Consider the following 12,980-nt stretch of genomic DNA (forward strand, 5'->3'; position numbering starts at 1 on the left):
GTAATGTCTAACTTCCTTAAGCTTTCTAATTGACCTATCAAACAAGTGTTAGGCCAATGACTTCCAAGCTAGCTTGCTTTAGGGTACTAGATGTAAAACATCCCTAATGTCTTATTAACTTAAATAGAAAAGGCTACAAAGTCAGATTAGCCATATCATAAATCAACACTAAACTTTACGCCTTTTGACGCGAACACTCAATGCTTAAAGAAAGATCATGATCTTTCTTTTCTTGTTCCTTCTCTTATTTATTTATTTATTTATTTATTTTTTTATATATATCTTGCAAGCCAATGGTTATTCATCAATTGGTCATCCAACAAATCTCAAAGAGAACAAGCTTAAGCTCAAACATCATGCTTCACAGAAAACATGCTAATGTGTTCATAAAAATTTATCTCAAAACAAATGAAATCTCTTTTACCCAAAAATAAGTCAAAGGACTCAGACTCCTAATGACATAATGATGTGTTTAACCCTTTAACCAAGCTAATGAAATGCAAATCATAGTTATAGTTCAACTTAAACTTGACAACAACATAGCACAATTTTTTTTTTTTTTTCAAACTTTTTTAACACAAAATGACAAATAAAAATAAACAAATAAGAACAAAAATAAATAGACAAAGTGTTTTTCCATACCCCCAAACTTCAACACCAAAACACCAGTCAACAAAAACTAACAACAATATTTTTTTCATCAAAACAAACATCAAAAGATTAATTGCTGTTAGAAACAAAAGCAAATAAAAATAACATGTAATGAAAACGGAAAGAAAGAATTTGTGAAGTGAAGTGCAAAAAATAAACTAGAGGAGAAAACTTTACAGCGCTCCCCCTATCATGCGGATGTCCAAACAATCCATTCCACCCCTTCTTCTTCAAAACTTCATACCCCTCTGGAATGATATTTCGCCATCTTATCTAGAATTGCTTGCTTCGAAGGATCTTTTTAGAAAAGTGGTTCTTAGATTTGTGTCCTTGTGTGCACAAGTCCTTGAGTATCTTGACATAAGATGGCTCTTTGAGACATTCAGGCGATGAAGCTTTGGATTCTTGATGTGTCTCAAGAGGGACAGTGATGCAGGCATGGGCTTCAATACTCACTTCCATGTCATTGGGAGATCAGGATTTGTTGGGGCTCACTGTTCTCATGGTGCTCAACTAACTTTGAAACTCTTCTTCCTTATTGTTATCCTTTATGCTCTCATTGTCCCAATATTAAGTCATTGGGTCAAGTTGATATTCAGATGAGTGTTCATTCTCACTCTGGCCAATCTATTCTTCCCTCCCTGCGGTAGCTTGAATGTTGGCATCTTTGAGTTCTTGATTGAATTGTTGCAGTTCTTGTATGGTCTTGGAGTTGGAAGTCTTAAGCTCTTGTATAGCTTATTGGATATTTTGACTGGATTGTTGCATATTTTGCATGAATGCTTTGAATGTGTCTTCCAATGATAACTCTTGTGGAAGAGGCTATGGCACTTGAGTGATGGATTGATAAGCAGACGGTTGAGCTTGGTGATCGAACTGCGGATAGTCTAAGTGGTGCACTTCATCAAATTGGTGAGCGTAATTTCCTGTAGCCTGAGCTAATCATGAGAAATTAGATTGGTTGCTCCAGTCAGGGTTGTAATAATTGAAATTTGAATCAAACCCTGGACTAAAGAAATTGGTGTTCATTTGCTCATATGAAAAAGTAGAAATTGTCCCCATGATAGACAATCACTATAATGATGATAAGGATTGGAGTAGTATGAACATGGTTTATGTAGGTAAAAATTTTGAGGGTAGTTGGTAGGAGTTAGTGTCCTACAACTAGGGGAAGCATTTTGTACAGAAAAATCATAAAAATCATTAAATGGAAAATCCATACTGCATCCTCACTTTTTAGCATGCAATTATCCCACATAAACATTAACCATTTTTTTTTTCTTTTTAAGTAAAATAAACTTAAAAAAATAACACAATAATTAAAAAATAATTAAATAAAAACTAAAATTTAAAAACTCACAAAAATGACCAAAATAAATTTTTGACAAAATTTTTCAGTTACTGCCAGTCTGTTGGTGCTGCCTCTAGAGGTGCACTCGAGTGCAGGCTGGATGAGATCGAGTGCAGGTGCGTTGATCCGTTAGTGATGTTGCAGCTGCGTGCGTGCGCTCGAACTGAAGCAAGGAGTTGTCGAGCGTAGGCACGCACAACATGAAACAGATGTTGCCTTTGACCGTGAGTGCGCTCGAGCGTACTGCGGTTGCGCTCGATCGCACTTGCGTTGGTGTTCAGAAGGTTCTGTCTGCTGCGCGCTGGTCTATTGACTGGTGCTCCTTGCGGCGCAAGTGCGCTCAAGCATGCTGATGTGCGCTCGATCTCGCTCGGATCAGTGTGCAGATCAGGATTCGGCAAAACTGTAAAATAATCCCAAAAACAACAAAGAAAAAGAATTTTTTTATTTTTTTTATTTTTTTTAATATATATATTACAAACAGGAATAAAAATTGCAGAAAAATAAAATCCTAATTATAACTAGTATAAAGATAAAATCAATTTAAATATATATTGTTTTTAAAAATTGAACAATTCTCCGGCAACGGCGCCAAAAACTTGTTGTGCAAATTTTAACATACTCGCAAGTGCACGAATCGTTTGCAATATACTGTTTTGCAAGTGCGAGGTCGAACCCACAAGGAATTGTATTTTGGCAAGATCAATTTATATCTAAACTAATTAAATCCTAACCTAGTTCCAAAAGGTTTTTGATTTTGGGTTTTTAAAACTAAAAGACAACATAAACTAAATAAAGTAAAACAAAAGATAAATGTACTAAAGCTTGGGACTTCCTACTCACCAAATCATAACAACATACTTCATGTTCATCAATATTAATCCGAAGTTCTCACAAATTAAAATCTTAGATATGTTTTACTATGCGTCAACAGTTAATTGAAACCATCCCATGTATCCATTCATTGCACAAATCACAAAAGAAATCCAATATCAATTAAATCATTAGATGTATGCGTAAATCACAAAAGATATACAATTTTAATTGAACATCTAATGTATCCGTAGAACAAATTACAAGGGATATCCAATTTTCAGGCAAATAAAATCAATCAATCAATTGTACTAAATTATCTCAAATCATCAAGTGTATCCTTGAATTACAAAAGATATGCAAGAATCATTCAAACCAACTGAAAAGAAGTAAAACAATTGAAATATAAAACTCAATAAAATCGGATAAATAAAGACTTACATAAAAGTGATGTCATTCTTCATCGGTGAGGCTTCATCCCCAACCTTAGTTGAAAATTTAGCTCCACATAAAAATAAAATTTAAACCTAAACCTAAACCTAAAGAAAAACTAAACTAAAGACAAAAGCTGTAGAATTTTGCTCTCTGGACTTGTATAACTTTTCTTGAATGCAAAGAGGTCCATTTATAGGCTTAGGAAAGTCCTAGAAACTCTATTAAACCTAGATAATTAGGAGGTCTGTCTCCCAGTGAAAATAGAAGTCTGAAATCGGAATAAGATTCGTCCAGATTTGTGTCCATTTATTGCGGGGCAATTTTGGCATAGTAACTGTCTGAATTAGAAAAATCCTCTTTCACAATGAATCGTAGTATTTTGAGTTAGCTTTCCAATGTCGTTTTAATCACCTCAAGCCGATACTTTAGAAAAAAATTATGATCAAAGTACTGAGATATGTGTAGAATCTGAATTTGAATCAAATCTGAAATTTAATCCAATTTGATCTTTAATCTGATTTAAACTTTTTCTTGGATTTGGTTAAACTTAACCCCATCATCTAGGTCTTCTCAAAGTATGCTTTCTTCCAAACTTTGCATTTTTCTCTTTAAAGCTATAGTTTTTCTTCAACAACCTACAAAACACTAAAAACACAAAACTAACACAAGACATTAAATAACGACACAACTAAAGGATTAACTAATGTAAATAAAGGAGTCCAAACATGAAATATTTGGCACTTATCAGTGAGCGTAAGTTTTCTGATAGATAACGGGTATTAAAAGCTAAAAATAAGCAATTGGAAGAATTACAACGTCAGGAGGGAGGGGAGGATTGGGCTGCCATTAAAGCATTGGAAGGAGATATTGAGGTTATTCTTGAGAATGAAGACATGAAGTGGAAGTAGCGGGCAAAGCAGAGTTGGTACAAGCATGCAGATCGTAACACACCTTTTTTCCGTGCTTGGACTAACCATAGGCTGAAAATTAATTGGATTGAGAAAATCAAGGATGAGGAGGGTAGGGAGTGGAAAAAATAGAATGATATTGGCATGGCTTTTACCCAGTTTTTCCAGCACTTGTTCATGGCAGGAGACATTTCTGGGGTGGATGATTGTGTTGCTAGCTTGGAGGCTCAATTTTCGGGGGGAAATGAATGCTACCCTTATGCGGGATTTCATCGTGTTGGAGGTGGAGAAGCCCTAAAGTAGATGCATCCGCTCAAATCGCCTAGAGCAGATGGATTTTCAGCTTGCTTTTATCAAAATTCTTGGACTACGGTGCAAAGGGAGGTATGTTAGGCGGTTTTGGGTATCCTTAATCATGATATCTTTGATGTTGATCTTAATGTCACTCATATTGCACTCATTCCAAAGATTAAAACTCCCTCTAAAGTAACTGATTATAGGCCAATTAGCTTATGTAATGTGATGTATAAGCTTATTTCTAAGGTTCTTGCTAATTGCTAAAAGCTTGTATTACCCCATATTTATTACGCCATATTTATTACCCCATATTATATGCCCCATACAAAGTGCTTTCATTCCGGGTAGGTTAATCACGGATAACATTTTGGTGGCCTTTGAGGCTATGCATACTATGGATGGGAGAATGAAGGGAAGGCAAGGGTATATGCATTAAAATTAGACATGAGCAAGGCCTACGACTGGGTTGAGTGGGATTTTTTTGGAGGCGGTGATGTGGAAATTGGGGTTTATGGAAATATGGATTCAGTTGACTATGACCTGTGTAAACTCTGTGACTTATTCGGTGTTGATTCATGGGAAGCCTTATGGACAAATTATTCCAACAATGGGAATCAGGCAAGGGGATCAATTGTCTATGTATTCCTTCATTTTGTGTGCTGAAGGCTTGAGTTCTTTCCTACAAAAAGCTGAATCAAATAAATTGATTACGGGTCTCCCTATCACTTGTGGGGGAACAAAGTTAAATCATTTGTTTTTTGCAAATGATAGTTTGCTGTTTTGTAAAGCAAACACCCTTGAATGGTTGCTTATCCAGCAAATCCTTAAGGTATATGAGAAAGCGTCTGGGCATAAATTGAACCGGGAAAAAACGTCCATCTTTTTCAGAAAAAATACTCATAGAGAAGCTAAGGATCACATTCTTTTTATAGCGAGCATTAACTTCACAAGAAGGTATGAGAAGCATCTTGGTCTCCCCACTTTAGTGGGCAGATCGCATGTAAAAGCTTTCATGGGTATTAAGGCAAGAATATAGCAGTGTATTAATGGATGGAAAGAGAAGTTTCTGTCACAAGCTGGAAAAGAAGTCCTATTAAAGGTTGTTATTCAGGCTATTCCGACGTAGACAATGAGTGTCTTTCAATTACCCAAAACGTTGTGTAAAGATACAAATTCAATGATGTCAAAGTTTTGGTGGGGGCAAAAAGGGAATGATGCTCGAATAGCTTGGATGAGTTAGGAAAGATTGGGGAGGGTAAAGGAGAAGGGTGGGATGGGGTATCGGGATTTGGAGAATTTTAATTTGGCGTTATTGGCAAAACAAGGATGGAGGCTTCTCCAAAATCCTCTTTCATTGGTGGCAAATATTATCCGGGAGGCTCTTTTCTTGAATCAGGATTGGGACATCGACCATCTTTTGCATGGCGTAATATATGGAATGCAAAGTCACTTCTAAACAGGGGTTTGATTTGGTGGGTGGGGAATGGATCATCTATTAAAATTTGGCATGACCGATGGGTTCCGGTGCCTTCGACTTATGCGATACAATCGCCTATGAGGATATTAGATAGTGAAGAAACGGTTGATGCTCTTATTGATGAGGAAACTCAATGGTGTAATACTCCACTTATTCACGAAATTTTCTCGAGAGATGAGGCAGCCATGATTTGTAGTATCCCCATTTGTCCAGGACGGCAACGTGATAGATTGGCTTGGATGGGTACAAAAAATGGAGAATTTTCCTTCAAAAGTGCATATCACTTGGCGAAAGATATATGTGAAGGTAGTAGAGGGAGCTGTTCGGAGTCTTCTTTAGTTACTCATCAGTGGAAGAACGTATGGCATACTGCTGGGCCTATGGCGGTGAAGACTTTTTTATGGCAAGCATCTAATGAAATTCTAGCCACTCGGGTAAATCTCGATAAAAAAGGTATTACATATGATCCTTTGTGTCCTATATGTGGCTTGGCTAGTGAGACTGTCGTGCATATTCTGTGGACTTGTCCATCAGCAAATGATGTTTGGATTGAGTGTATGAAGTCTATCTATAAAAGCTCTTTGAAGGAGGACACTTTTCTAAATGTATTGGAGATGTTACAGAGAAGGTTGGATGATGAAGGGATGCAGTTAGTGGCCGTTGTGGCACGGCTTCTCTGGTTTCACAGAAATTAATTGGTATTTGAAGGAGTTTTTCAATCCCCTTCAGTGCTGTTTCGATTGGCGCAGGAGCAGTTGGAGAGTTTCAGGATTGCAGAACTGGGTCGTTGTGTCCATGGTAGCCCATCGCCTCCACTGCCAAATCCTGTTATGCAGAGTTGGAAAAAACCTCCTTATGGGGTTATCAATCTTAACTGGGATTCTGCTATTGATAAAGAGGGGCAGAAGATGGGAATAGGCATTATTGCCCGTGACCATAATGGAGATATATATGCTGCTTTTGTGGTGTCAAGGCAGTACATCATTGATCCCACCACAGATGAAGCTCTGGCAGCTTGGAAAATGGCTCAGCTCTATGTACCTATGGGACTTAACGATGTTATGCTAGAAGGTGATTCTCTAGAAGTGGTTCAAGCTCTTTGCGAGGAGGAGAGTACGTGGGGAAGGTATGGGGCTTTGATAACTGATGCAAAATTTCTTCTTCAAAATATTCAAAGATGGAGCGTATGTCATGTGAAAATGCGGCAAATGAAGCAGCACATAGATTTGCGAAAATGGCTCTTTCTACTAGTGAGGAGAGAATACGGAGAGAGGATTACCCTTTGTGTATCCATGATATTGTAATTGCTGAAGCTATTTCTGATTAATGATATTTGATTTCTTTTCAAAAAAAAAAAAAAAAAAAATGGAGATTTGAACAAGTAACCTCCAATGATGCGTAGTCTTTAGCCGATTGAACTACCCAGAAACAATCTTAATTAGATAATTAAGCAAAGATTAAATGTCATTTTTCATTTATTATTAACTGTGTAACTTTTTTTTTTTTTTTTTGAGCCTATTAACTGTGTAACTTAAGATATGCCAACAGAAAAGTAGATGAGCAATGCAAGGCATTTTTTTTCTTTTGGGTCCTCTTGTGGTTTCTAGTGTAAATTAGGGCCAAAAATTATTTAAACAACCCATAAGCTTGCAGGAATTCAACACAAAATTAATAGATTATGGTTGATAAGTTTGACCCGTTTAATTAAATGAGTTTTATTAGTATTGACCTATAATCTTATACTATGCCTCGACACGATCTAAACCCGACACATGAACAAAATGTATTACTGAGGACAATATATTTTGTAAATTAAAAATAAAAAAACCCTCCGAAAAAACTTCTCATTCAGTTTTGCAAATTAAAATAAAAAAAAAATAGTTTTTAGTTCAAAGCCTTTTTATAACATAAAGAACAAGATCCTGATTTTTAATGCCCAAAACAAAAACAAAAAAAACAAAACAAAACCGAAATCTCGTAATTTAATCATCTGCAATTTTTTTTTTTTTGAAATCATAAGAAATTTTGAATCGAAGTGACCAAATTAAATGAGACTAATATAATTAGTGATTTCATCCTCGTAAAAATTGCTAGTGGATGGAATCATGGAAGTAACATTTTCAATAGGAGGTGATGGTGGGAAAAGGGCTGGACTGGAGGGAGCTTGGTGGGTTTTCTGGAGGGTGTCCGGGTTGTGGGTTGAGGTTTGAAATGGTAGCTCGGGTGTGATTCTGGGTCGTGTAGAAGTTGGGTTATGGGTGGAGAGAAGGGTGACCCGTGACCCTTTGTGGGTTGGTCTCAACGTAACAGAGCATTCAGTAATCATGCTCATTGCTCAAGACATGCTTGTAATTTCACATTTTTTACTACACTATTGCAAGTGGCCTTAATTTTAATTCTATAGGATTTTTTTTTTTTTAATGGGTAAGATAAGATTTATTAAATTTAAAGATGACGAAATAACCCCCAATAAAAAGATGGAAATCACCCCTTGATTCCATTGCTGATAATTTTGTAGGCTGTTGAGCATGCTTGGGTGATTTTAAAGATATTGTATGTTTTTTTCCCTTGTTAACTTTTTCCTCTTTTTTCATTTATTTATTTGAATTGGTATTGCCTGATTTCATTTCACCAAAAAGGCTTACACAACAATCACAAAATCATGAATACAATCAGGAAAGAAACCGTTTCATAAGCGGTCCTCTCCTATGGATAGTGCCAATCTTGCTAGCTTATGCGCCTCTGCGTTGCCTTTTCGCTTCACATGATGAACCTCCCACCTTTGTATATCTTGGAGAAGAAGTTTTGTCTCATTTATTAGAAGGCCACATCTGCTCCTGCACACTCCATCTTTCCTCAACCACTGCACGATCTCCAAAGAGTCGCCTTCCAACACTACATGTGAGAAACCAGACTGATGGCTCAACTCAACCGCTAACCAAGCACCTGCCGCCTCAGCAACAGCAGGATCTGTTAAGTCTGGCTTCATCGCGCACATTGCCACAATAATACGTCCTTCATGGTCACGAGCCAGGATACCCACTCCCATCCTCTTCCCAGCTTTGTCGATGGATGCATCCCAGTTAACCTTAATCCATCCATGACGTGGTTTCTCCCATCTCGTGATTGCTCGTGCTCCTATTCTGAAACTGCTCCTAGTTGGCCGTTGATCCACGGACTGGAACAGCTCCAGCTGTTCTGTGGCAATTTTATTAACTTTAGCTGGAGAGAGCAAGTCTTCGCCGAATACATATTTATTTCTTCTCAACCAGACTTGTCTTGCTACAAATGCCACTCGTTGTATTTCCTCTTTTTTCAGCCGTTCCATAAGCCTTCCCACAATGTTGATGAAATCAACTTCATCGCTAGAGCATTTTTGGATCCCCTTTCCATTTTCTAACCACACGTCCTTAGCAGCTGGGCAAGACCAAATTAAGTGCATGATCCACGGTTTCTGTAGCCCCTTCGCAGATTGGACACATGGCTTTTTCCTCTTAAAACACTTTCTTTGCTTTCTAACAACGTTGTCTGATTGTTCTTGATAGAAAATATATAATACTCTTAAGAATAATGATATAAGGAGGACTAGAATTCTCCTAAAGTCACCTCAAATGTGATGTGGCATTGAAAATCACCAATAGATTAAAATTCAATTATGATCATCTCAAATTGAATGATGATTTTAAATGTCACATCACATTTGAAATGATTCTAAAAGGACTTTAGTCCTCCTTATATCATTATTCTACCCTTAGTGCATTGTTATCAAAATTTATATAGTGAGGCCTATATTTGGATAAATTAATTTTACATTGTGGGCTATATTATGTGTAAATATTCCAGCCTTGTGCTAAATGTCCTATTTTGCTCTTGACAAACAAAGCTACACTGAGGTTTTCAGACAGGCAGTTGTAGCATATAACTTTGGATTTGAAAGTCCATTATAGTCACTAAGCTATTAATTAAGGATAATCACCAAATTATATATAATCACCAATCCTTATACAGTAAACCAAAAGAGATAAAGCAAATTATACATAATCCCCAATCAAGAGTAGAACAGAACGTAATACAATATATCATGAGCTATCGATCAGCTGAGAGTGTGGAAGCCACGACAGTCTCCAACTCCTCACCTCTATACCTCCTATATATATCACTTTGGTAAAATTCTTGCGTTCTTGCCGCCAGAATCAAGGATAAAAGACCTCCAAAAAATGTCGCAATGGCCATAAATGTAAAAGATAGGCAAAAGCATTGCTTCCCCTTGCAGACAAGTGGCATCCCCAAACCCTCCGATCCATGTAGCTGCATTGCCTCTATATCATAAAGCCTTCTAGTGAATTGATTATTTAGCAAATATTGCCCAAGTGGACTTGCCACTTGCCCACAGTTGAACAATGTGGCATAGTGCTTAAGGCCAAAGAGGTCAAAAATTACAGACAAAGCCAACGGCAACTGTGCACCAAGTGTAAACGAAATGATCACTGACGCCAAATAGATTGAATTCTTGAAGGGGAAGGCGATGAAAAGTAGACCGATGCACGACATAAAAAGAACAGCCGACAACATAAGGGGACGTGGAACTTGATATTTCCTAACTAGTTTTTCAGAAATAAACCCACATAATACACGCCCAAAGAAATTCCATATGTTAATTAGGGAGATCAAAGTGATTACCGTCTTAGGCTCATATTGAAGCGCCTCACCAATTTGCTGCATGTTCTCCAAGGCGGTCAAGCATGAGCCAAGTCCAACAAATGTTGCAAGGAATATAATAAGCATGTCAGTGCTCACCAAAGCTTGCAATATTCCAAAGTCTTCTCCTCTCTTCGGTTTGTTAGAAATTGCAGCAAAGCAAGAGGTTTGTGTCACCTCCGAAGAATTCTGTTCTTCCTCAACAACAATTGTATCCTCTTCCGCTTCCTCTTGATTGGCAGAAAAATTTTGATCTTGTTCAACTGCTCGTGGGATCTCAACAATTATTGTAGTTGGAGGTGTTTGCATCTCCTTCCAAAGGACTACCTCTTGTCTTAAGGCGACCACTCCAGGTAAAAACAATAAGATGCACAATACTATTGCAAATCCAACATAAGCAGCTCGGAAGGCTATATGCGATTGAACCAAGGTCATAGTCATCAAATAGGCAGCAAGAGCGGCTGATAGATAGAGAAAATGATAAAACACATTAACCTCTTTTTGTTGCCTAATATTAACCTTCTTCTCCCCAATTATGTACATAGCTGATAGAGATACTAATGCCGGGAGCCACGCTGAGAGAAGGATCAAAGAGGCTGAATCATCTCCATAAATGGCCGAGCAAATTATACTAAGAATAGACCCACTAAGTCCTTGGTAGCCTTTGAACAAACCCAACAACATAGATCGTCTTTCTGGAAAATTTTTTAGAGAAGTGACCACAGACGCCGTGACTGCAAAATTCTGAGCATGGGCTCCAATAAATATATAAACACACATAAGCCAAAATTCTGGCTTGTGAATTCTTTCGGTGAAAGCCAACCATATCATAAAGTAGCCTAAGAAATTAGTGATTGAGCCCATGAGCAATACAAACCGTGTGGGAATGACCTCAACTATAAGTCCCGACAAAATTCCCATAGTTGTACCAATATCATTGCACTTGTTCAAAGTACTTGACATGGATTGGCTATATCCAAAATTTGTCTTGATGTCAGTGGAGTACATTGAGAAAAGATACTTCGTACCTGAAGTGGACATGATAAGAAAGGCTGCGAAGACCGATGTCCATTTGCCTCTTGCCACGTGTGCAGCAAAATTGAAACATTCGGTCTTTGACCGGACCATTTCTCCCCATCCTTTCATTTTTGCAGTGTTACCGTGAGAGTGAGAGTGAGACTGACAAACTTACGAAAGTTTGTTTTGGTGAGCAAGAGCTTGTGAGTCCTTGACGAAAACAAAGCGAGAGAGAGGGAGAGGGAGAGAGCTTGTGGTGGTGATGGAGACCCGAGAGGGAACTTCGTCGAACGGTGACGGTCTTGAACAAACTAGTGCAAGGAACACTCACCTAAACACAAACAAAAAAACAACAAGAAAGACATCAAAAAGAAGAAGAAGGTGGGAGGAAAGAAGAAGATATATGGATCATGAAGAGAAAAGATACCGGTGTCACAGTCACAGAAGTTGCTGGTCGCCTGTCGGAGGAGGAAAGGTGGTCCGGAGAACAGGCAGTTTGTTGATTATCTCTCTGTGTTTTGGGATTAGATTAAGATACCGGTGTCATAGTCACAGAAGTTGCTGGTCGCCGGTCGGAGGGGGAGAGGTGGTCCAGAGAAAGGCAGTTTGTTGATTCTCTCTCTGTGTCTCTGTTTTGGGATTAGATTGATTGTTGGGACAGACTTCACCGATCAAATTAACACGTACGTCAACCAGCTGTTATTCATGAAGAATCGAGTAAACAACAGAGGACCACAATCCTAATCCTTAAAGTGGAAAATAAAGGGACCACAATCCACAATCCAGAATCAGAGTAAAAAACAGAGGGCGCATGTGTGGGTGGATATGTTGCAGGAACGAGCTAGCTTGGGTTAATTTATTTACTACTTTTATTCCTGCAATAATGCATGCTTGGGTTTCAGCTTCATTAATCTCTTTCCTTATCAGATAATTATGGGGTAAACAGATTAATGGGATATATGTAATGTAATTTCCATTAATCATTTTCAATATTAACAGAACGGTTGCCTACATTTGTCATGTACAACTTGTTTTTTTAAAACAAATAATAATGTGGAAAATAAAGCCCCTCAATACCTGATTTAAAAAATTGAGCTTTTAAAGGTACCGTATATATATATATATATTAACGGCCCACATCAGCTATTTTGCTATCCATTATCCGTACAAGTGGATGCAAATGAGATTAGTAAAAATTACTATATGCATCTGCGTACCCTTTATATATGAGAGACCCTACTATTAGGTCCATCCTGATAATACCAATTTTACCGTTTTCAATTATCATGTGATATATCATCAATTTAAGAAAAATGCAAAAAATAAAAGTGAG

The 12,980-nt window shown here is 37.6% G+C and overlaps 3 protein-coding genes across 3 annotated transcripts; 1 reads left to right on the forward strand and 2 right to left on the reverse strand.

Moving 5' to 3' along the window:
• Positions 1 to 5,781: 5,781 nt before the first annotated feature.
• Positions 5,782 to 7,236, forward strand: LOC132171289 (uncharacterized). The gene is made up of 2 exons (XM_059582576.1): positions 5,782 to 6,597; positions 6,682 to 7,236. Exons 1-2 carry the CDS (start codon positions 5,782 to 5,784, stop codon positions 7,234 to 7,236), a joined length of 1,371 nt encoding a protein of 456 aa, XP_059438559.1.
• Positions 7,237 to 8,621: 1,385 nt separating this feature from the next.
• LOC132171299 (uncharacterized) lies at positions 8,622 to 9,374 on the reverse strand. Its single transcript, XM_059582587.1, has one exon. The coding sequence runs from the start codon at positions 9,372 to 9,374 to the stop codon at positions 8,622 to 8,624; it is 753 nt and encodes a 250-aa protein (XP_059438570.1).
• A 644-nt stretch (positions 9,375 to 10,018) lies between these two features.
• LOC132171308 (uncharacterized) lies at positions 10,019 to 11,776 on the reverse strand. The gene has a single exon (XM_059582598.1). It carries the CDS (start codon positions 11,774 to 11,776, stop codon positions 10,019 to 10,021), a length of 1,758 nt encoding a protein of 585 aa, XP_059438581.1.
• Positions 11,777 to 12,980: the final 1,204 nt, after the last annotated feature.

This window comes from Corylus avellana, chromosome ca1 (assembly GCF_901000735.1).
Source record: "Corylus avellana chromosome ca1, CavTom2PMs-1.0".
In the NCBI taxonomy this organism is placed as follows: Eukaryota; Viridiplantae; Streptophyta; class Magnoliopsida; order Fagales; family Betulaceae; genus Corylus; species Corylus avellana.

Excerpts from the sequence above, each read along its gene's own strand:
- LOC132171308 (XM_059582598.1), bottom strand. The coding sequence starts at position 11,776 with ATGAAAGGATGGGGAGAAATGGTCCGGTCAAAGACCGAATGTTTCAAT.
- LOC132171289 (XM_059582576.1), top strand. The coding sequence starts at position 5,782 with ATGGAGGCTTCTCCAAAATCCTCTTTCATTGGTGGCAAATATTATCCG. Across the intron at positions 6,598-6,681 it reads TGCAGTTAGTGGCCGTTGTG|GAGCAGTTGGAGAGTTTCAG; the intron begins GCACGGCTTCTC and ends CGATTGGCGCAG.
- LOC132171299 (XM_059582587.1), bottom strand. The coding sequence starts at position 9,374 with ATGCACTTAATTTGGTCTTGCCCAGCTGCTAAGGACGTGTGGTTAGAA.